The sequence below is a fragment of the Gobio gobio genome (assembly GCF_949357685.1).
Source record: "Gobio gobio genome assembly, chromosome: 10".
In the NCBI taxonomy this organism is placed as follows: domain Eukaryota; kingdom Metazoa; phylum Chordata; class Actinopteri; order Cypriniformes; family Gobionidae; genus Gobio; species Gobio gobio.
This window is the reverse complement of record NC_137116.1, coordinates 43,918,331-43,941,776: the sequence shown is the minus strand read 5'-3', so window position 1 is coordinate 43,941,776 and position 23,446 is coordinate 43,918,331. Positions and strand designations below refer to the sequence as shown.

At 37.1% G+C, this 23,446-nt stretch overlaps 1 protein-coding gene across 6 annotated transcripts; it reads left to right on the top strand.

Annotated features, from left to right (window-relative positions):
* Positions 1-17,573, top strand: LOC307132111 (uncharacterized protein). 6 transcript variants are annotated; one of them, XM_079826262.1, is made up of 16 exons: positions 1-168; positions 269-494; positions 591-715; positions 817-905; positions 1,028-1,197; positions 4,832-4,930; positions 7,005-7,112; positions 7,318-7,422; positions 12,102-12,139; positions 12,459-12,548; positions 12,751-12,828; positions 12,976-13,100; positions 13,307-13,365; positions 13,533-13,682; positions 13,939-13,967; positions 16,601-17,573. In XM_079826262.1, the coding sequence occupies exons 2-16, from the start codon at positions 269-271 to the stop codon at positions 16,700-16,702; spliced, it is 1,593 nt and encodes a 530-aa protein (XP_079682388.1). In that variant the 5' UTR covers positions 1-168; the 3' UTR covers positions 16,703-17,573. The 6 variants fall into 6 exon arrangements, with proteins under 6 accessions (XP_079682388.1, XP_079682387.1, XP_079682392.1 ...); XM_079826261.1 differs by having other exon boundaries at positions 13,936-13,967; XM_079826264.1 differs by lacking the exon at positions 4,832-4,930 and having other exon boundaries at positions 84-168.
* Positions 17,574-23,446: the final 5,873 nt, after the last annotated feature.

Below are 23,446 nucleotides of genomic sequence, written 5' to 3'. Positions count from 1 at the left end.
ATGCACGTGATGCTTGTTGGGGCGGACAATATAACGCTGCTATCACCCTATTGTAATAACTGAATTCACCAAAAGAGGGCATTAGAATAAAATATCTGTTCAGCTGACGGACAATATAAGCACGGACTGACAACAAGACTGATCACTGTTTGATCAGCAAAGCGCACGGTAGGTCTAATATCTTTATTACAACTGATCCTCATTAAAGAGTATGGACAGGAAGTCAGTAGTTTAAAATTGATGTTATTATTTATATTGGCCGTTTCAGATGTATATTGCGAGCGGTCTCCTTATCCTTTCATTTGGACTTACCATGCTGAAGTTCATCTCCTGTTACAGCGATGGATTTGCATTGGAGGATCAATGTCGAGGAATGAATATTATACATGAGGATACAGGAGTACTACCACCACAAAGCACTGAACCCCCTTTCTATGTCACCCCAGAAAATGTAACTTTGACAGAGTCGCAATGGCCATCGTCACCTATTAACGGTAGATTCTCTCTCTCTCTCTCTGTTTAATGTTTTATTGGTGTAAACATAATGGCTTTTCAGATGTGTCACTTTAAACTCTCTCATTTTGCCACAGTGGTGCTATCGGCTAAATCGAGTATTTTTAGAGGTTTCATGTTGGATGCTCGTGCGTGTGATGGCTGTGATTCTGTTGGTACATTTAGTTTGGATGACCCGGACAACAGCATACTCATCTGTGGTGTGAGTCCTGCCGCGCGCACACTATTCTTTACACCATGTGTTAAATACAGATATTAATTCATTAAACTAAGGTAAACTGTTTATCATATGGATATATATAGGACCGTGTCGTGGCTCAGCCTAATAACGTGGGTAAAACGTCAATCAGCGTGAGGTGGACACCCGAAAGTGCAGGACAATTTTTCTTCAGGTAACGTTAAGTTAGTTTTACTGTGGAGCCTAATCAGACGAAAATAAACAGAATAACATAATTGTAATTTTATTGCGTTTCATATTGTTAGTTAAATACGATTTTTTTTCTTTTCTTTTCAGAGCTGTATTTCTGGAAAGATTCACGACGTTTTGGGGCAGAAAGCCGATCCTCCCAGACCGGCCCACAACAACAGCACTGCCCGCTACCAGTGCGCCAACAACAGCACGAACGTCGACTACAAAACCAACAATATTAACAACAGCACCAAGTATAGATTCACATGCTACAGGTAAGAAAAAAAATCACCGTACTTTTGTGTAATTAAGTAATTTCCCTCATAATTTGTATGGTATTTCTTTAAAAGAAAAAGTCGAGTTCTCTCAATTGTTCCTCACAATTATTGTTTAAGGAATATTGCCGTATTACAAATTATTTATCCATGCACGTCAATATTTATTTATTTATGCCTTCTAAATGAAAATAACTTCTTCCCCATGGATGCAACGACATCGGTTCTCTTTTCTGATGGAGTATGACGGAACAAAAAAGGGACACTCGAAAAAAACTCGTATAGTTTTTCTCTGTTTTAAGTCCTAAAGCATGCAGCATTCTTTTTTTTATTTCTTTGAAGTCGTTGGACTTGTGCATATGCGTGTGTCATAGGTGTGTGTGTGAACTCAACCTATCAACCTCAACCTTGTCTCCCACCCACCAATCATCATCAGTTATGTGTACCACCCCACCCACCCACCCCCAACATGCAAGGCATGCACGCACGCACGCTTCAGTGAGCTCAATTATAGTAACGCGCCACATTTTATTCTCAGTAACGCTAACGGCGTTGTAACTGGAGAAACAGTAATTCGTTTGATTACTCGTCACTGAAAAAAATAATTCCGTTAGTAACGCCGTTTATCTATAACGCCGTTATTCCCATCACTGGTGACAATAGCATAATTTTCTTAGTGATATGCTATTTACACTGTGAAAATAGCGACATATTTACACTATATAAAAGTAGCAGTTTTTTGCAATAAGTGCAAACAATTTAGATGCTATTTATACTTATAAATGGTGGCAGATACTATTTGCACCTCAGTATTGTTGTACCTTAACAGGATGCAATAATAACATAGATTGTAAATTATTATATTTATTAAAATTATTAAATGGATGCCACCTTATTGGGACAATAAAGCCTTCTCTACACCTACACCTACTCCTAACCCTACCTGATAAATACTTTATTATTAAACGCTTGTTAGGCAATTCATTTCCACTTTTCAAACATTTTCTTCATTTTTATTGAAAATAAATACCTTTCCGATCTGATATGTGATGGGAAAAGGGAGAAGAGTGAGTTCGGCAAAAAGGGGATTTAAACTCGGGTTGATCGCGTCAAAAGCTACTTTTACGCACCAACCTCCCTATAGGCGCAACCAGACATTTATGGAGAGAGTTAGTGTAAATAGCCTTTGTCAACAAGACAGGCTATTTACACTAAGTGTAACAAATAAGTTCTCCATGCAACGACATCGGTTCTCTTTTCTGATGAAGTATGACGGAACAAAAAAGGGACACTCATATAGTTTCCCTGTTTTAAGTCCTAAAGCATGCAGCATTATTTTTTATTTTCTTTACTTATCGGGATCTTGACATTGTTGACAAGTTGTTTTCTTGTGATCTAGGCATTAGTGTAAAATAGACACTCGTAAAAGGCAGCATTGCTATCACAAGAAAAAAATAAAATAATTAATGGCCTCAGGTTCGAAAATGCCCCAAAATTGGGAAACACCTCTTTTTTTGTTCCACAGAGACCTCTTTTTGTTCTAATGATGTGTTTTTCGGCACAAGGGTGGGACAAACAGAGAGCGTTGGTCAGAAGAGAGAAAGATTTAAAATTTAGCGTCACTATTTTTTATTAAAAACACCCTGAAAGCAGCGTTCATTTGTTTTTTGTCATTCACTGCCACGGTAATATAACACAAAGTTAGCATTATAGATGAGCATAAAATTTAAATTAAAATATTAAAAACATTACTATTTTAGTGTTGATAACTGGAAATGCGTCATTACAGTCCGTGAAAAAGGTCCACAATAATCCAACAATGCAATCAATTCCCAATGGACAAGTGACATCCCGCCCTACATTTTTTCTTGCTTGAGAAGCCATCACACACACACAGTATATGGCCGAGATTCACTGGCCATATATATGTGCGATTCAATTTTGTGTCCCCTTGAAATTCTGCCCCCCTCCCCCCATTTCCAGCCCTGGATAGACATTATAATAAGAAAGATAAGACTTTTAAAATTGTGTACTTTTACTTTAAGTGATGTTCTAATTTTATTTTTATCCATCAACAACATGGCTAGGAAGAGTGTAATCAGTCGCGGTTCTAAAACGCTTATTGTGAAAAAAGCTTAAAGGGTAACTTCAGTGATTTAGCAATAAGCTTTGAATCAGTAGAAACCCCGTAGTATATTTGAATTATGGTACTTTGCCCCCTCATATCCCCCTGAGACGAGAGAATTATGCATTTTATTTCTGGAAAAATTCCTCTGATGATGCATCGAGAGTCATCGGAGGATTTTTTGGCCAGAGGCTAAAAACTACAGCCAGTAGAGGAAGCTGTTCCGCATGTTTTCAACCCGCCCACAGGGGAGAGATCTCACACACAGAATGTGAATGTGCTCGCGGCTCGACCTTAGGCATTCATAACGGAGCGGTACGGAGCAAAGTGAGTGTTTCAACTTTTCAATGAATTCTTATGAAAGTTTAGCAAGTTTAGAAAGTTCAGCGCTTACCTCAGCTACTACTTCCCTCTCGTGCTGAATGAAATCCGACTCCTGCTGTGTTTGTCCTGTGACTTTCGTTCGGCTCACTCACACTTTATTGAAAAGACACGTTCAGTTTTTAATTGTAGTGTTTATTCTCTAACTGAACGAAATTATTGTATTATTATGAAGATCAAAACGACGCTGGGGGCAGTGTGGGGCCGGGCGAAGCAGGTGCATTCTGGGAGTTGTTGTCTTTCATCCACATGAGACAAAAATACATTTTCTGTCTTTTCTCAGTCTAGAAGGCACCAAATTCAAAAATAATTTCACATTTACTACATAACTGACATTTTAAATACACATTCATCTTCCCAGCGCTGAAGTGGCCCTTTAACTGTGCCTTAGGGTGGATTCCACCAATAAGAATTTAACTTAATTCGTGATTAAATCAAGGTTTATCTAATAATTATGTTGCACCAAACTTTAAACTAAAATGTAAAAATAAGCAGATGCTACTGTACTGAGATAAAATGAAAGTACCAAATTAGTATGCAGAACAATGTGCATTTGTATGTTTAAATTGTAAGATATTCAGATATAGTTTAGCATGCTCAAGGTGACACCACTTCCTGGGACAAGAAGGTAAACTTGGCCCAACTGATTTTAATTAAATATAAAATACATCTGATATCACTAACACTATTTGTAATTTAATATATAATAAAAAAACAAAATATTCTGTGTAATTGTGTAATTCTGCATTTAAGTTGCATAATAACAGACATTGTCTTTTAAGGCCTATTAATATATATTTTAAGGGATGTCATAATGGCAATACTTTGAATTAGATCAATATTCTTTATTTTTTCCTGACAAACAGCAAACGGGAATGTGTGTATTACCGTATGTACAGTGTTTTGTACATTGCAGCATACGGTACTTATTATTAGAGGGGTACAATCCAAAGTTCAGTACTCACTACTCATGAGTACTTTTAAATGAGCTACTCTTTCATTCTAACTCAAGTATTATTATAATTTTTTTGAGAAGTACATTTGGTCTACTCAAACTACATTTTTGTAAAAACCCTGTTGAGTCAGTGTAAATACTGTTGCAATCTGTGATTTCAATATTCCTCACAGGCACGTCCGCTGCACCACCAACCTCTGAAACCAACAGTACACAAACAAACCTAACTACAAGCACAACAATATTTACAACATCAAATATAGACACTACAGGTAAAAAAATAAAGAAAGAAATAATGTGTATATATACATTTATAACAGTTCTATATATACAGTCAAACCAAAATTTATTCAGACACCTTCAACATTTTCTCACATTATCACAGTTTATTCACTATAGACCCCTTCACGGTTCACGTCACAGGAAAATTTGCAGTGTGCATGTCGGGGTCAGAAAGCTAATTCCATCCCATTGAACTGTGTGTTAACCAGAGAATTTCTCGTCAAGAAAAAAATGCTCTCAGTCTCACAGACAGCGCTGTCTAATCCAAATATGGACATTTCCTTTGCAGAACTACCCAACCGCGAAAGTTTGCAGCCAAAAACCACATCTGATTGGTCGGTGTGAATTTCTCACGCGCTGCCGATTGCTTGTGTCTCCACCTGAGAGAAAGTGAAATCGGCTCATAAACGCTCACAGAAAAGACCAACCCTTTATATATATATAAACAATTTAAATAACAACAAAGTTGAAAATAACACTTAGAGAAGATATCTAAAATGAAACTCATAAGGGATTGAGAAGAAACAAGTCATTAATTTGTTTTTATTTATTTATTTACTTCATTTACATTAACTTAATCTTGCACAAACAATATAAATTGGTACGTTTCTAGTTATTGTCTGTGTTTTATATGTGCCTGTTAAAGACTTGCCCTCTGTAGCGAACCTAAGCTACTGGTCCATTACTTGGTGCTCTGAAATTCAGTAACTAAGCCAAGGTAAAAAGAGTAGTGTTACAAAAAGTGGTAGTAGTAGCCGCAGTCTAGCGCCAACATTGTGACAACAACGGTAGAGTTAAGCCATGGTAAGTAAACAAAATGTTTTCTGTAAACTGTTGACTGATTTAATAGTTAGGTGAAGTTTGATATCTGGCAAAAATTGTGACCTGTGGCATGCTACAGATTTAGCAGACTAGCTTTACATTAGCGCTTATTTGAGGTCAACGGAGGAGATAAAAACGGCGCATAAGGCAAGAGAAGCTGTTATACCTTTTATTTTACTTTATTCGTGTACGACTTTCATAAACACCGCATCCGTAGGGCCTGCCATTGTTGTTTCGCGGGCTATGTGACGTCAGAGCATGTAACTGGGAGTACATTGATCTAGTACGAGTTCACGGGTGGGAAGTCACAGGTTTGACTGCCGTTCCAGTGCACTTTCACAGGTAGAAGGTTGGAAAAACATGGGTTGCCTGGAATGCGGCATTAGATAATACCAATTTAGGTCAACCAATTACCAAGCAATGCTTAATTTTGTTCAGTCTGTGGTGTAAAAGATCACATTAGCCATTCAAGAAAAAAAACACTTAAGCAAAACAGGTCAGGTCAAAGTGTCTGAATAATTTTGGTCCCAAATTTGTATCAGTTTTACTGGTAGTCCACTGTATGAAGACATTTTGGGTATAATATGTCACAGTTTACTTTATTTTGCTATCCTCACTTAAATAAATTAACTATAGTGTTATATCTGGTGTCTGAATAATTTTTGGTTTGACTGTATATATATCTGATGTGTGATGCTGAACTGAACTCTATGAGTTTCTAAAGGTTTTTGTATTCTTTTCAATTCTCTCCACTGTTCTGAACATAGACTGTTTTATGTGCAACAATAGCTTGCTCTGTGTTCATTAAGAGCAGGTCAGACCCTTTAAACGTAAACGGATTTTAATTATATTTAATTCTATTTTTGAGTAGTTTGATGAGAATATATATATATATATATATATATATATATATATATATATATATATATATATGTGTGTGTGTGTGTAAAATACTTCCTCATGTTTCTGAGACAATTATTAAACACATTCATAGGTTACCTGAGTCAGTAAATACTGGTACTGTTGCACTGTGATTTCAACATTCCTAACATGCACATCCGCTGCACCACCAACCTCTGAAGCCAACAGTACACAAATGAACCTAACTAAATGCTTCATGATGTTTGTTTGATAAAAATGCTTCATGATGTTTCAGAGACAATTATACATTCATAGGTTACTTCCCTGTTGAGTCAGTGTAAATATTGTTGTGCTCTGTGATGATTTCAACATTCCTCACAGGCACGTCCGCTGCGCCACCAACCTCTGAAGCCAACAGTACACAAATGAGCCTAACTACAAGCACAACAATATTTACAACAGCATCAAATATAAACTCACAAACTACAGGTAAAATATATAAACCAAAAGCATTAAATAGAACAATCAAATATAACCACTATTGCAGGGCTGGTGGTGTCTTTAGAGATATGTGTTTTTTTAATGCAAAAATGCTTCATGATGTTTCAGAGACAATTATACATTCATAGGTTACTTCCCTGTTGAGTCAGGGTAATACTGTTGCACTCTGTGATGATTTCAATATTCCTCACAGGCACATCCGCTGCGCCACCAACCTCTGAAGCCAACAGTACACAAACAAACCTAACTACAAGCGCAACAATATTTACAACATCACAAACACCCTCACAGACAACAGGTAAAAAAGAAAGAAAGAAAATACATAAACTGCCATTTGGTATATATTTTATAATATAATAATATATTTAAAATGTAATTAATTCTTTTATATAATTTTCAGCAGCCATTACTCCAGTCTTATATGCTGCTTTGATGCTCAAGAAACATATGCTGTTATTATCCATGTTAAAAAGCAGCTGAAAGATCATGTGAGACTGAAGACTGGAGTAATGGCTGCTGAAAATTCAGCTTTGCCATCACAGGAATAAACTACATTTTTAAATATATTAAAATAGAAACAATTATTTTAAATTGCTATAATATCGCACAATATTTTTGTTTTTACTGTATTTTTGATCAAATAAATGTAGAAATGGTGAGCATAAGAGACTTCTTTCAAAATTGCAGGGCTGGTATTAAAGGCACAATATGTAATATTTTTGGATTAAAATATACAAAAACCACTAGAATAGTGTTATATATTTTGTTGACTTGTGTTCTTACATTATCCCAAATGTTTCCAAGAATGTTTAAATCCAGAGAAATAAGCAATTTTAACCAGGACACGGCCCATGTCTGTGCGTCGCCTATCAATGACATCATACCCGCGTTACCATAAATGTCCAGTTTTATTTTGTAGAAAACATGGAAACACCAATGACACTTTAATATATTATGAGTATTATTAGACAAGGGAACAACTGTTTGGATACATTTATAGACAGAAAATGAATCCTTGTTATATAGCTCAACAAGTTCAGTCTTATTGTTTGAATCTCGTTTTCTTGATTTACCGCGAGTACCATGTTTTAGTATTAATAATTTTCAACACATTCAAATGTGTCTAATATGATAAAACAGCGCTGTGTTACCCCACATACACTTGTCCGGAAGAAGCGAAAGTGGCGACTGTGGCATAATAAAAGTTCCACTGCCGTCTCCAGGGGAACGTTCAAAGCGCAACGTTTTGCTACGGTTTCCGGTTGAACGTCATGTTTCCTGGAAACGGTGTGCAACATGTTTGAGATGCGTTTTATCTCGTTTGGTGGGTGTGTCAAAAATGTCAGCCCAATCAGCAGGAACATGTATATAAACCACGCGGTATTAAAGAGACAGCTCGCACAATGGGTCCAAGTGAAGTTGTTTACAAATGTGTCCGCTGCAGCTCAGTATACGCAACAATTGAAGATATTAGAAGACATACAGTATATATATCAACATGATGATGTATTTATTTATATTTTTAGCTTCATTGCAAGGCAACTTTATTTATATACCAAATGTCATATATGGTATTTAAGTGCTTTACATAAAAATGAAAAAGAAAATACAAGCTATTAAAAAAGTAAGAACTAGAAATAAAATGAAATTAAATTAGAATTGATTACCAGGAGATAAAAAAAGTTAATTAAATGGGATTGGGATGTTGTCTTTTATTCTGGACGGCAAGGGCAGTGATTGCATGTATTTTGCAGTATTAAACACGTATTTATATCGATTTCATCAGGCTCTTAAAAATTCCTCAAAAAGAACACAAAGAATGGTCTTCTCAGCTGCCATAGTTTCAACTCTTGCGTCATCAGAACAGGGTGTTCAACACAGCACCATTTCCGTTTAAAAAAAGTTTTGCAACGCTTTGTCGGGGCTGAACGCAGCCCAGTTGTCACGCTCGTCTCTCATTAGCAATCGTTTCAGTGGCCACGTTGCGCTCCCACAACACTCGGCCCTGCTCTGCTTCATACTACAGTAACGTTAATAATCTCATCCATGAACAGAAGTCCCGTCCCGATTCTTTTCCACCGGCTGATGTTTAGATTCTCTGCCCGAGCCCGAGCCCAAGCCCGAACTTGATTTCCCGGCACTATCCTTGGGCCGGGTCGGGCTGGGCCCTTGATCAAGCGTTTGTGTTTTTTTAATCATTACTTTATTAGCCTATTATAATTGGGTGGGCAGAAAGCTATGCCATAATCAGAAATAATATATATTTTTAGCAAAGTAAGAACTAATACTACAACTAAGAAACAAATGTGTACAAAGTTGCACAAGTCAGGATTAGTCTCAAAATGCGTGTTAAACTCACACAGGACCGCTCTGAGACACCAGTCATGAGCTGCTCGCGTGAACACTGCGCATTGCTTAACTAGCCTATTTCTTTTCGTTTCAAATTGTTTTGTTTAAAAGTGGACATTTCAAGCTTTGTCTGCTATAGTCTATTTGCTTCTTATTTATTAAATCCAGGCAATTGAATCCTTGATTAAAATTAAGATACAATTTATACAAAACGAAATTAACTTTAAAGAAAGGCTTTCTACAAAACAAAACTTAATATTAAACAAAATATAACCAACAAAATCATTTCTGACCCACTCACATCTTTGCACTTTTCATAATCAGATGACATTTAAAAATAACATTATATTATTTAAACATAAATATGAAAAAAAAATTGTTTAATAGCTACAATAAGTATAGTAGGCTACAGTACAGATAAATGTTGTGCCTTTGTTTTGAATAGGTGACCTAAACTACATAGTGTGCCTTTAATAAATATTAATAAATGTGCAGAATGCCTCAAATATCCTGTTGAGGAACTTCAAAATGTATTTTGTATTTTTAAGTGCCTCAAAACTCTTTCTTTTATAATAGGGTTACTGGTGGAACCATTGACAGTCTTTGCAGTTCTTGCAGGAACTTATGGGATCCTTTAAGCACTTTTTATACAGTTCTTCAGTTTTTTTACAGAGGTTCTGGAGTCACATTATTCTGTTAAAAGTTGTTTACATCAGGGTTTAATGTTAAATCTTATGTTGCTTAATTACTTTATTGCATTATTTTAGTGTTGTGTGTTACTATGATGGTGGTTTGTATTGTATTTCACAGATTTCTTTTTACAGTATATATAGTAGGCCTATACTATATATAATTTGTCATCTGCCACTTTAAATGCTTGACCTCTTTAAACTAAGATGGATTCTAATTGCCTGTCAATGTTTTTATCGTTCATCAGCTGGAAAAGAGTGCCATGTGCGATTAATCGTATTTCGATTTCGGCTTCCAGCGATTATGCAAACAAGATAATCGAGGTAAAACGATTATTGTGCCGCTGCCGCATTCCGTACAGCGCACTTTCTTTTCCTTCCCAGCGGTGAGCTTTTGTTCCTCACTAAGCCAAACTTAACACCAAAATCAGCCGAATAAGCGAGTGATGTAACATTTTTTGGAATATTGTTTGATAAACTGTGGGACGGGCAGCAGATACGCGCCTAAATGATCAAATGGCCTACACACAAATATGTCGAAATGCCATTTTGGTAAATATCCTCGTAAACACAGTCGGTTATGTCTTAAATGAATGTACAAATTTTAGAAAGCGTGTTTGAATCGCGTGTGTAACAGTATATTGGATCCGTGCTGCTCTTAACTGCTCCAGTCATTGCTGTTAATCAAACAAGAAAAGAACTAAGATCAAATCACTCACTGCTCTTGAATGAATAACTTTTGTAGTTTTAAATAAGGATTGCTCTATATATGTATACAGCAGTGTTATTTTACATATGATTACTTTATTGAATTTCTGGTGTAGGTTATTACTTATCTGAATACCACTGTTTGTTAACCTGACAAGCCAGACCCACATCAGGATGTTGGATCTGGGAACACACCATTGGCAGGGCTCAATCAGAGGGGCGGGTTAAACGGTTGTCTTTCAAATTCGCTCTCCACTCAATAGGATAGCACTACAACCAACCAGAGCAACGAAGAAGGTGAAGCTGAGCTAGATGATAGATTTTATCCAGTCTGCAAAACTCTGAACACATCTTCCTTTCTTAAGAATGACTTCAGTGCCGTTCTTTGTTCTTTTCTCAAAGAAAAGCTTAACTCCAAGTCTTCCAGAGTCACGGCCAAAGCCGATTCGAAAGACCGCTGATCGTTCACCAGCTTCTTTGTTTACAAGTAGCATGCGGAACCGCCGCAACACTGCCGTAATTATGTTAAGCCCGCCCACCGACTCTATGCACGATGTGATTGGCCTGACTAGAGTTTGTTTTTTCTAGCTCGCAAGCCAACGGAGAGTTGCTAAACGACCCTGGCTGCAAATTACATTTGCTGCCGCTAGGCTGCGTCTAGATTTCTAGGCTAACTGTTAGCACTTTATTTCCTTTGTATCTTTTTTCTGTTGTATTTTTTGTTGGTTTTGTTTGTAATTAGTTTCTTTGTTCTTATTTTATTGCTGACTTTACTTGTCTTCTGTAACTGTTTTCAGGACTTTTTACTTGCATTAATTAACCTAGTATTCGTTTTTGCTGAAGTATCGATAATTGAGAAATTTCACTGACATTTAAAATAATAGCTTTTAAAATAAGACTTTGATCATATCACCCACCAATAATGTGTTAAATAATCATGATTTCAATATTGACCAAAATAATCGGAATTATGATTTTTGCCATAATCAAGCAGCCCTACCATCTACCAACATTTGTTTAACTAGTGGTATTAGTTTGACTATCACAGTATTTTTGGGATTGAGTATTGAGTTTGAAAACAGTAATTATTTGGAGAATTCTAGTCTTCTAGTCTTTTGCACAATGGAAAGGTGGATAAGGTTCTTTGTGGAAGCACGGATGCCAACAAATAACCTTTATTTTTAGGAGTATGATGATAACTCTTGTCATTTGTTTTTTTATTTACTTGTAGTCACACCACCACCGCCTCCTCAATGTGTGCAATATGTGGTATGTAGACTATATGCATGCTGCTAAGCGCTATTTTATTGTAGTAAGCATATTTATGAATCAAAACGTCTCCTGATGACTCCTCAATAGTAATTAGATTTTGCAGTCTTGCATGGCTTGCTTGCCCCGCTCTCATTCATTTTGCATTTTGGCCTACTTGTTTTCATGAATATCATTTTCACCTAATAATTCTGCATGTTGTGGTGATTAAAATATGCATATTTGACTATCCATGCTGGTTTTTTTTACTTTACATGTGTGTACATGTTTATATTTATGTTTGTATCTGTACATGTATATCTGTTTGTATACATGTCAGAGGTGTGTTTTAGCACTTTTATTGTTCAGTCGACTGTGTTTTCTTGGAGGATCTTCTCTACTGATGATTAGACCAGTTTTGAAAAAAACGGTAAGTGTGTAAAAAACTGCATAATGCACTAAATATCTTTTTTAAACTCTTATTACAATGAGTCAGGGAGATACAAATCTTGATAACTGATGTCATAACATGCATTATGGCTTTATCTTAAATTCACTAATTCATACTGAATCCATCATTTTAAACTAAACTTATACTTTCAGCATTTGGCAAATAATGTATCTCTTCACAGGTCACCATGAGTGCGTCTGTCCTTGAACTAGCAGCCAAAACTATTGCCGCCATCCTCGTACTAATAAAAGCAATTCAAGTAAGGATTATTTTTCTATTACAATACAGTTTCCTTTGTGACAGACGGTTTAACATTTGGTTAAGACGTATCAAGAATGAAAAGTAGAAGCATTAAAGGAAGTTGACATCATTTAGTTCCCATTTTCTGTGTATATTTTTGTGTTAGTTTGAGTGCGTGCACAAGTGTGCTGGTTTGGGGAATGTTTTTTTCGCTTTGACGGTGACTGCCATGGTTTCAAGCCTGCTACACACCATCACCGTTTTCCTTCACTGTGGACCAAGCCATGAGTTGTGAGTGTTATCTTCACATATCAGTGCCACTAGTGTCACCAAATAGAACCACAGAAATTATAAATTTTTCCAATCAGGTTTTGTCTGCTAGCCACCCAAAACTCACATCATTGGTTGATCCAGTGTCAGGCTGTTCGGCAAATTTTCGTTGATAAACGTAAAACTCTGTGTTTTGAATTTAACTCTCTAAAATATTTGACTTACAGAAGGAAGTGTTGGGTCGGTGCCATCATAATAGTTGACCTAATGAATACAATCATAACAAGTAAGGTTCTGCATTTCATATTATATTTAGTCTTTTTTTTTTTACTTCCTAGGCTTGGTGTAGGTGTAAATACTCATTTACTCATCCAAACGTATTAAAAGCAAATTCAGATTTATCTAATTTAGAAATTTTACTTTATAATCCTTTTCTTTCAATTTGTACTTTAGCCACTGCAATATATTTTGGAATATGGTGCTTTGAAGAGTGCTGGCTGGCAATATTAATGGGCGTTTATGTTGTTTGGGAGATCATGCTGTACCTTGGCTCAATTTGCTTTGAACAGATGGGAAAATACAAGAGAAGAAAAAACGTCAAAAGTAAGTGTCCTTGGTGCCAACTGATTCAAGGCACTAGTGAGATTCCCGCACAAGCCTCATAAATAATTCTAAAGAATTTTTTCTGTTACCAGTCACACCCTGACAGAGTCTTGTGTACTTGCTTATGCATGTCCTATGATTAGTTTTTCCTGTGAGATAATATTCACAGAGATGTCTTATTACATTTCATCCTACATCATTTTCTATTTTATTAATAACCATACAGTCTCATTTGTTTTTGTTTGTATGTCAGCAGGAAATCGGAATCGTATTCTGGAAAAGAGAGTAAGTGATATTTACATCTGTCATATCTTAGATTTGTATACATAAAGCCATTCCAGTTTCAGTCAACCTGCTTAAAGGAACACACTTTTTTTTGAAAATAGGCTCATTTTCAAATTCCCTTGAGTTTAACTCATTTTAACAAAAATGGGCCTATTTTCAAAAAAAGTGGAGTGTTCCTTTAATACACATGCATTCTACTATGAAATAAACTTAAACGGTTAGTTCACACAAAAATGAAAATAATGTCATTTATTGCTCACCCTCATGCCGTTCCACACTCGTAAGACCTCCGTTCATCTTCGGAACACAAATTAAGATATTTTTGTTGAAATCCGATGGCTCAGTGAGGCCTCCATAGGCATCAATTTAATTTACACTCTCAAGATCCATAAATGTACTAAAAACATATTTAAATCAGTCCATGTGTGTACAGTGGTATAATATTATAAAGCGACGAGAATATTTCTTGTGCGGCAAAAAAACGAAATAACGACTTATATAGTGGATAACCGATTTCAAAACACTGCTTCATGAAGCTTCGGAGTGGAAACAATACAGCGAGTGGAATCCTGATTTGGATCGCATGTCTAACCGCCAAACTGCTGAAATCACGTGACTTTGGCGCTCCGAACCGCTGAATCGTCTCGCTGATTCGTTTCCGCTCCAAAGCTTCATGAATCATTGTTTTGAAATCGGTTATCACTATATAAGTAGTTTTTTTTTTTTGGCACTTTATAATATTAATATTGAACCACTGTACTCGCATGAACTGATTTAAATATGTTTTTACTACATTAATGGATCTTGAGAGTGTAAATTACATACGGTGTACATAGGTCTTACGGGTGTGGAACGGCATGAGGGTGAGTAATAAATGACATTATTTTCATTTTTGGGTGAACTAACCCTTTAGGAGTGTATAGAAACTCCACATAGATTTTAAGGCACCAGAACAGATCCTTGTATACAGTAGATATAAAAAGTCTACACACCCTGTTTAAAACAGTTGTTTTTTGTGATGAAAAAAAAGAAAAAGATGAATCATATCAGAACTTTTGCACATTTAATGATAAAATTACAACACATGCAATGCCACTGAAGACCAAAGTGATTTATTTCAAAGGAATATGACAAAGGTTTTCAGAATGACTAAGCTCGTGAACAAACATATCATCAGGGGTGTGTACATTTATGTGGTTAGTTATTAAAACAAACATTTTCCCCTGGAATACGCCACTTTGGGTTTCGGTAGCATCGCATAGTTGTAATTTTTTATGTCAAACCAGCTGTTTTAAAGGGATCCCATGGTGTCAAGACTTGTATGGCTTAATATAACATAAATGTTGTCTCCCGCGAAAACCCATGAAATATCCACGTTATTTAAAAAAATCCATTATATATTTGGACAATGGGCGGTGCCATTTATTTTGCGTTCTAGGTTGATGACGTAGAATGGTTGCACTCGGCTATCCACTGGCGCTACCCGTAGATATTTTTACCACAACACAACTCGAAAAATGTGTCAAATAAATGAGTTAAATAAAACCAATTAATTGCTTTGTGATTGCATTTAACACATGTGCACACAAACTCTCACACACACACACACACACACACACAGAACAGATCGGTGTGCGCACTAACACACACACACATCCACGCACTGTGCGTGCGCACGCACACACACGCTCAAACAGCTGTAATGTTATACTTGAGGTTGACTTGCCTAGTTTGTCACCTGGTTCCGATTCGGCAGGCCAGCACTACCTGGCTGAATCCGAAATCGCGCTATACCCTCAAATAGGGCATTATTTGAGGGGACAGTGGTGTCCGAAACCATAGTGGTTATTGAGTGCACTCATTCAATCTCACACTGCACCGCAATAACGAGCCGACGTACACTCAACGGCTGTCCTACTTCACACACTCGTTTTCATTCCCTCATCAAGTGAACTGTATTAGTGGACTAGGGAATAGTGAATTAGGGGGCAAGTTCAGGGCAGCCCATAACACATCTCGATTGAGACAGAGCAGTCTGTCAGATGTGTGTGTGTGTGTGTTTGGGCGCACGTGCGACCTCGATTGAGACAGCAGTCTGTCAGATGTGTGTGTGAGCGCGTACGCGCGCCGATCTGTTGGTGTGTATGAGTGTTTGTGAGAGAGAGTTTGTGTGCACATGTGTTTTTGAGTGTGTTTTAAATGCAATTACAAAGCAATTGATTGGTTTTATTTAACTCTGAAACATTTTGAGTTGTGTTGTGGTAAAAATAGCTACGGGTAACGCCAGTGGATTGCCGAGTGCAACCATTCCACGTCATCAACCTAGAACGCAAACAATATGCCGCCGCCCATTGTCTAAATATATAATGGAATTTTTAAATAACGTGGATTTTTCATGGGTTTTCTACAACATATTTCAGTAAGAGACAACATGTATGTTAAATTAAGCCATACAAGTCTTAACACCATGGGATCCCTTTAACAGGTGTGTGGAGACTTTTTATATCCACTGTAACAGGTTGACCTCAACATCTTTAGGATCACACAAAATTAAAAGACCATAAATTATATGCTTATATGGCAATATCAGCTTAAATATTACACATTAAGACTTTTTTCTTTTTTATTTGCAGATATCCCGATGGTTGTTTATGTTTATAATCTTTACAGTATTTAGTGTAATGTTGACAGCTGCACTTATGGCAGGAGTGTCTTTGGTCAGAATGATAAATTGAGGGACCATTTGCAGATTTTTTGCTTAGTGAATTTTTTATCTTTGTACATTTGTCGGGCTGAGCAATGTGGGTGCAATTCTTTACAGTTCTAGTAATCCCTTTAAAGGTATACATGTGAATTACAGATGGGACAATGCCTTTCATCATCATAACTTTGCCTGCTTTAAATGTTTTGAGAATCATTTCTTTTATCACTGATAATGTTGAGTGCTAAAGTGATTGTCTGACTTCTGTTATCTAAATATTCAGGAAAACTTTTGCCTTTGAACAACAAAAGGTTAAATAAGGACAACAGCTTTAATGGAGTCAGTTTAATTGTGTTTGAGTCAGATAAATAATTGAAGTGCATGACATCTATAAATGCTTTTTGTTCCGATTATTGGTTCAAAATAAAAACGTATGCTTCCTGCCTCATGCCTTTATTACTTTTTATTATTTGTGGATGCTTTTTATTATTATAGTTTTGTAAATTAAACTTAATAACTAACGTTTTAAAAAAGTTGTGTAAATATTAAATGTGTAGGAGTGGGAGATTTTGGCAGAAATTAACACCTCTCGCATCTCAGAAAGCTAATGATGAATTTGTACAGCTTTACCAATTTTCAACTTTTATGTCATGTTATGAGTACTGATAGCATTAAATATGTCACCACTGTGTAGCACTCTTCCAAATGAAGGGCACACACAAGTTAATAATCATAATGTATGTTATATAAAGACATTTACCAAAAATGTATAATACACTAAAATATGCATGCAATTATAATTATACACCATAGCTACATAGAAAAGGAAACTAAAAACCGTTTCAATAATGTGTCATAATTATGTTTCTATCATTCCATCAACAATAAAAATTAATTGCTTGGGTAAACCAGTTCTTTGTTTTTCTTTCTGCTAACTGTCATCAGTTCAAAGCTCTGCCAGATGCAGTTTGGGTGCTTCTCAAACACAAGGCTGCATATCTCGGCTGTCATGTCATCAATCGCCACTGAAGGCTGTCTCAATTTGGAGGATTCTTGTAAGGCAGCCTTTGTTTTGCTTCGTTCAGCTAATTTTGAAGGTTGCATCGAGTGTATCCTTCCCGTCCTTCAATCACCCACAATCCTTTGCACACATTCTAATTCATGAAAAAGAAGTGACGGAAAACGAGTTGACCGTTGGGGTGGGAACATGTGTGACAGGCGTGACTTATGCCACGTTCCAAGCAACCCGTAACCCGTGTTTTTCCAACCTTCTACCCGTGAAAGTGCACTGGAGCGACAGTCAAACCCGTGACTTCCCATCTGTGAACTCGTACTAGATCGATGTACTCCCAGCATGGGTGTCACTAGGCCCCCCATAAACTTCTGTCCAGCCCCCCTAAAAAAATGTGTGATTAACCTCTCAAACATATGAAACTGGCGGGAGACTTCTTCTTCATCCCGTCTTTTAATCAGCGTGTTCTTCAATCAGCAGCGTCGTCGAAAAGAGCGCACGTCAGAAGCAGAGGTGTGTGCGTTGATCTGAGCCTCATTGGTCTGTCACCGCTCGTCAATGTCAAAATATTTGAGAAAACCAATCAAATCAGAGTATGCTCAAACAGAAGCTGCTGAGGCTGAGCGCAAATTTTAGCAGCAGGACTCGACATCAAGTGTGAGATATGTAAGTAGCTAAACTAAACATTTCATATTTGACAGCTGCTTCTTTAAGTCAGAAATGTTAAACAAATGACAAAAATATTCACGCAAATTAATAAGCTTTTGTCTAATTTCGCCATTTTGATTTGAAATAGGCCTATGTAATGTAGTTTATAATATAATTAACAAACAAGAAATATTAACAAAGTAATATTAGTAGTAAATATGTGCATATTGTAAATTAATAATTCCATGTGTAACTTTTTTCAGCCTGTATTGGGCATAAGATAAGTAGGCCTAATGAATGTCAGTAAATTAAGCCTTCAGTAAATTAACATGTCTACAAAAATGATTCATATACCATATAAATATCAGTTAAACATATGTTTACTTTCTTCACTGACAAAAATGGAAAAACTTAATCAGTCATATCTGCCCACTGATATGGTTTTAAAGCTATTTTTATCAAATTTTTTGACGTTCAGAACATCTTAAAATGCGCATATGTAGATCATAGAAATCACAATTTTCACGAGGGGCCATGCCCCCCAAACCCCCTCACATTTGCGATCTCAGTGATTATAAACCTGCCTACATTGTATGATTAAGGGATGTACATGGTCATGCAGAATAAGTCATTCATATTTGCTCTATAAGTATAAGTAATAATAAACAGCCAATATCCTAATATGCATACTAATAAGCTACTAGTTAAAGGTGAACTATGTAGGATTTTTGCAGTAAAATATTCAGAAACCACTAGGCCAGTGTTATATATTTTGTTCAGTTGAGTACTTAGAATATCCCAAATGTTTCCAACTATTTGTAAATCGTGAGAAATTGCTATTTTAACCAAGGAACCGCTATGCGTGTTAGGGAGTCACCTGTCGATTGCGTCATATCTGCGTCACCCTCGGTTTCCGGTTTTATTCAGTGAAACACTTTACTCTCACTGCAGTGTGAACAAGTGTCATAGCAGCCACCGAGCGAACGTCATAACTTCCTTTTCAACACACTCAGATATATCTAATACGATAAACAGAGTTGCGTTACCTCATACTCATGACTGGAAAAGAGGAAGTGTCGCCGGCAGGACTTTTATTATGACACGGTTGCCGGCGGCACTTCCTCTTTTCCAGTCATGAGTCTATGCCATAATAACAGTCCAGCTCTTGAATCGCTCCTGCGGCCTTGCTCAGCTCCACAACACTTGGTCCTGCTCTGCTTCAGACTACAGTAATGTTAATAATCGCATCCATGAACATGATTTCTGCCCGAGTCCTATCCTGACTGTTTTCCACCGGCTGTGAGGTGAAGACCACATGTCCCAAGATTCTGCGCTCAAACATGGCGTCATGAAACTACGCCTTTGTTTTGAACAGGCGTCCTCTAGTGGACGGAAAAGTTACATAGCGTAGCTTTAATATTGAGAATTAGACCCTAAACTAAAGTGTTACTATTTTTTTTTCATACCCTCACTGGGGGCTGAGCCCCCCTAAAATGAAAATCCTAGAATCACCCCTGACTCCCAGTTACACATTCAGACGTCACATAGCCCGCGAAACAACAATGGCAGCCCCTACGGATGCTGTGTTTATGAAACAAATAACGTAAAATAAAAGGTATACCAGCTTCTCTTGCCGTATGCGCCGTTTTTCCACCAATGTTTCCCTCAAATAAGCAAGGAGTAGAACTTTTGACGATAGAAATGATTGTAAATCAGCATAAGCCCCATACAGTCTGGCATGCTTTGTTTACATAGCTACCACAATTCCTTGTGCTCAGGCAGTTTGGCGTGACTTTGCCTGGAACGCTACAAAGTCGTGAGTGGTGGTTTGAAGTTGTAACTTACGGGCTCACAAACCTGCCTGAAACGCAGCATAAATAGACTGTCTCATTCTTGCGTTCAATGCCGAGACTAGGCCTCAGAAGGACTGCTGGTACAGGAAAGCATTCAATTTGAGAAGCACCCATCTTATCCAACTTTTACCTAGAGAGGCTGTCTAGCATACACTAGGTCATTGTGGGATAATTATGTTTTATGGGACAATTATGTGTTATCTAAAAAGGTTAACTATGTTTGGTATATTACAATATGTTTGGAATCTTTTAATATGCTTGTGTAACCACTTACAGCAGAGGCCTATGGTGACTAAAGCCAGTCACCATATGAATTAACTAGAGGCACGCTCTGAAAGCGAAAGTATTTGAAACCATGAACTGGCAGTGGGGGAGCGGCTATGCTTGGTATGTTTTTGTGTGCAGATGCCAAATAAGGGAGGTCGAGAGGAGCAAAGGCCATTGGAAGGTGTTCATCGAACCAGGAGAAAAGGCGTCACCAATACAAGAATAAAAACTGCATACTTAGCTTTGAGAGACATTACGGACGGCCCGTATGGCAGTATTGATATTGCTGTTCTGTAATCCTGAGCTCAGAAGCTGATCTGATTTTGCTTTATTAAACTTTCAAGTTACTTTTATACTTTTACTGAATCTCTTGCGTCTACTTATTGACAAACCAAAGAACTGTGGAGGAAACGGCGATTTCCAACAGTCATACACCAATAAAGTCGAACACCAAAGCGCAAAAATGCGTCCTATGTGAATGGTCAACGCTATCTCTCGAGCAATTTGTACGCATTTTCAATGGTGGCTAATTCGTACGATTTGTCTAAACCGGGGTAGGTTTAGGGGCGGGGTCAGGGATAGGTAATTTGTTCGAATTGCTGTGAATCAATTCTATGGAAGCCCGTTTCCGCCACAGTTAAGTAAAATAATATAATTCTCTAGGTCATAATAATGAGAAACATTCTCGTAATAATGACTATTCATAATTGTATGGAGTCAAAATAATGCCACATAGATTTGCAAAAGAATAAAGTTTTCCAAACAAAAATAAAGAATTGCTAAAGAAAAATAAAATATTGTTTTTTAAAAAAGTACGCTCCTTTTATTCTGCATTTCAGTCAAGTGTGAGTTTGCGAAACTGTTTCCCCTTTGCGCTTCACTTTTCTGCGCTTTTCACTTCATGGCACTGTTTTGACATGGGGGGTGGAATCAAGAAACTCCCTCCGAGTGATATCATCTGCTCAAGATGCAGATCAGCACAGATAAAGACACCATGGCTGAGAGGCATGAGGGTGGATTGTTTCCATGTAGCCTACTCACACTTTTACTAGCATTAAAACAGGCATGGTTTTGTTTGATTACGACTAAACATGTATTAAAAGCATTTGCTTAAGTTCGATATCATGTTAAAGTGGTGTTTATTATTAGCCGTGGACTACAGGCTAACGTGAACTCTCTTTGCAATTTCTTTACTTTTCTTTGCAAAACTTATTTTCTTCTCTCAATACCTTATTAGGGCCCGAGCACCGATGGTGTGAGGACCCTATTGTATTTGCTCAGCCTATTATTATTCTTCTCCCAAATGAATCGCTTTTTAGGGGCCTAAACGCGCTCGAAAACTCATGAAACTTTGCACACGCGTCAGAAGTGGCGAACATTTACGTCTGATATGGGTTTCAGAATTAGACGTGGCAAAATGGCTCGATAGCGCCACCTACAAAATTTCAATTAAGCGCCGTTCGAGCTATGTTTCACGTACGAGCAAGAAATTCGGTAGACACATGTAACAGCCCAATACCTACAAAAAAAGACCCTTGGTGCATAATCTAAAAACCCAACAAGAAGTGAGATATTTTGAATTTTTTGCCATTTCCAGACGTTGTACTTTAACGAACCCCTCCTAGAGATTTAAACAGATCAACATCATATTTGCACAGTCTAATTTAAAGACCTCAGTGATGTTAAATTGTGAAGATCTTGAGTTTTCGCTGAAGGGCGTGTCCGTGGAGGCCTGTCAAAGTCTGATGTTTTGCCATGACACAGGAAGCTGTTGTAAGTCAGGCATACAATGTCCGATCTGCCCCAAACTTCACATGTTTGATAAGAGTCCTGCCCTGAAGACATCTACATGCCAATATTAGCTAGTCATAGCGCCACCTGCTGGCAAAAGGAAATTCCATGATTTACTCTTTAATTCCCTCCCAGAAACACATTTTAATATGCCATCAAGTCTCAAACATACTAGAAACACATTAAATCAAGCAAAACTTGGCTACGTGCTAATGTATGCGATTTACGCCACAAAACAGGAAGTTGTTGTAACTCAGGCATACAATGTCCGATCTGCCCGAAACGTCACATGTTTGATAAAAGTCCTAACCTGAAGACATCTACATTCCAATATTCAGTTATAGTCATAGCACCACCTTCTGGCAGCAGGAAGTGTGGCACATTGATGTGACTTTGCCATATTTCTCCTATATTTACCCACTTAAATGCATGTAGCCCACTATTCGCTGTTTTCCTGAGGCCACCGGGTGGCGGTGCATGTGCGAGGGCCCTTTCATTGCTGCTTGCAGCTTTAATTTTTATTTTATAATTCTTTACTTTTGTTTGCAAAACTTTATTTTCTTTTGCAATACTTTATTCTTTTGCAAATCTATGTGGCAGTATTTTGACTCCATATCATTTCTCACTATTACGAGAAAGTTTCTCATTAGGCTATTATTAGCATAATTACGAGAAGTTTATCATTAGGCTATTGTCTCATTATACATAATTACTCATTATTATAGTAGGCTAAGTCATTATTATGAGAAACTTGCTCATTATACATAATTACTCATTATTATAGTAGGCTAAGTCATTATGAGAAACTTGCTCATTATACATAATTACTCATTATTATAGTAGGCTAAGTCATTATTATGAGAAACTTGCTCAATATGATGAGATAAGTCATAATAATGAAAAACTAACAGAATTATATTTTTATACTCAACTGTGGCGGAAACCTGCTTCCATGCTTCAGCCACACTGAAAGATGAACAGCGCATTCTTTGTTGTTCTCACGCTTTCGCCGTGTGACACACGGTTTTGCCTGCTTTCACACGCATCTCACGCCACACATCCAATGTCTCATGTTCTGTCGATTTGTCCTACCTTGTCAGATTTTGCTACCTCCCATTAAAACAGTAGGTAGCACGAGGCGACAGCAAAAAATGCTGCCTATCAGATTGTGCTACCAGCATCATATTCATCTGATTTGAGGCTTTAT

Bases quoted from the DNA above. Each gene is read 5' to 3' on its own strand.
- LOC307132111 (XM_079826261.1), top strand. From the start codon at position 269: ATGTATATTGCGAGCGGTCTCCTTATCCTTTCATTTGGACTTACCATG. The intron at 1,198-4,831 runs GTAAGAAAAAAA...TATTCCTCACAG, and splicing joins TATAGATTCACATGCTACAG to GCACGTCCGCTGCACCACCA. The intron at 12,829-12,975 runs GTAAGGATTATT...TTTTTGTGTTAG, and splicing joins TACTAATAAAAGCAATTCAA to TTTGAGTGCGTGCACAAGTG.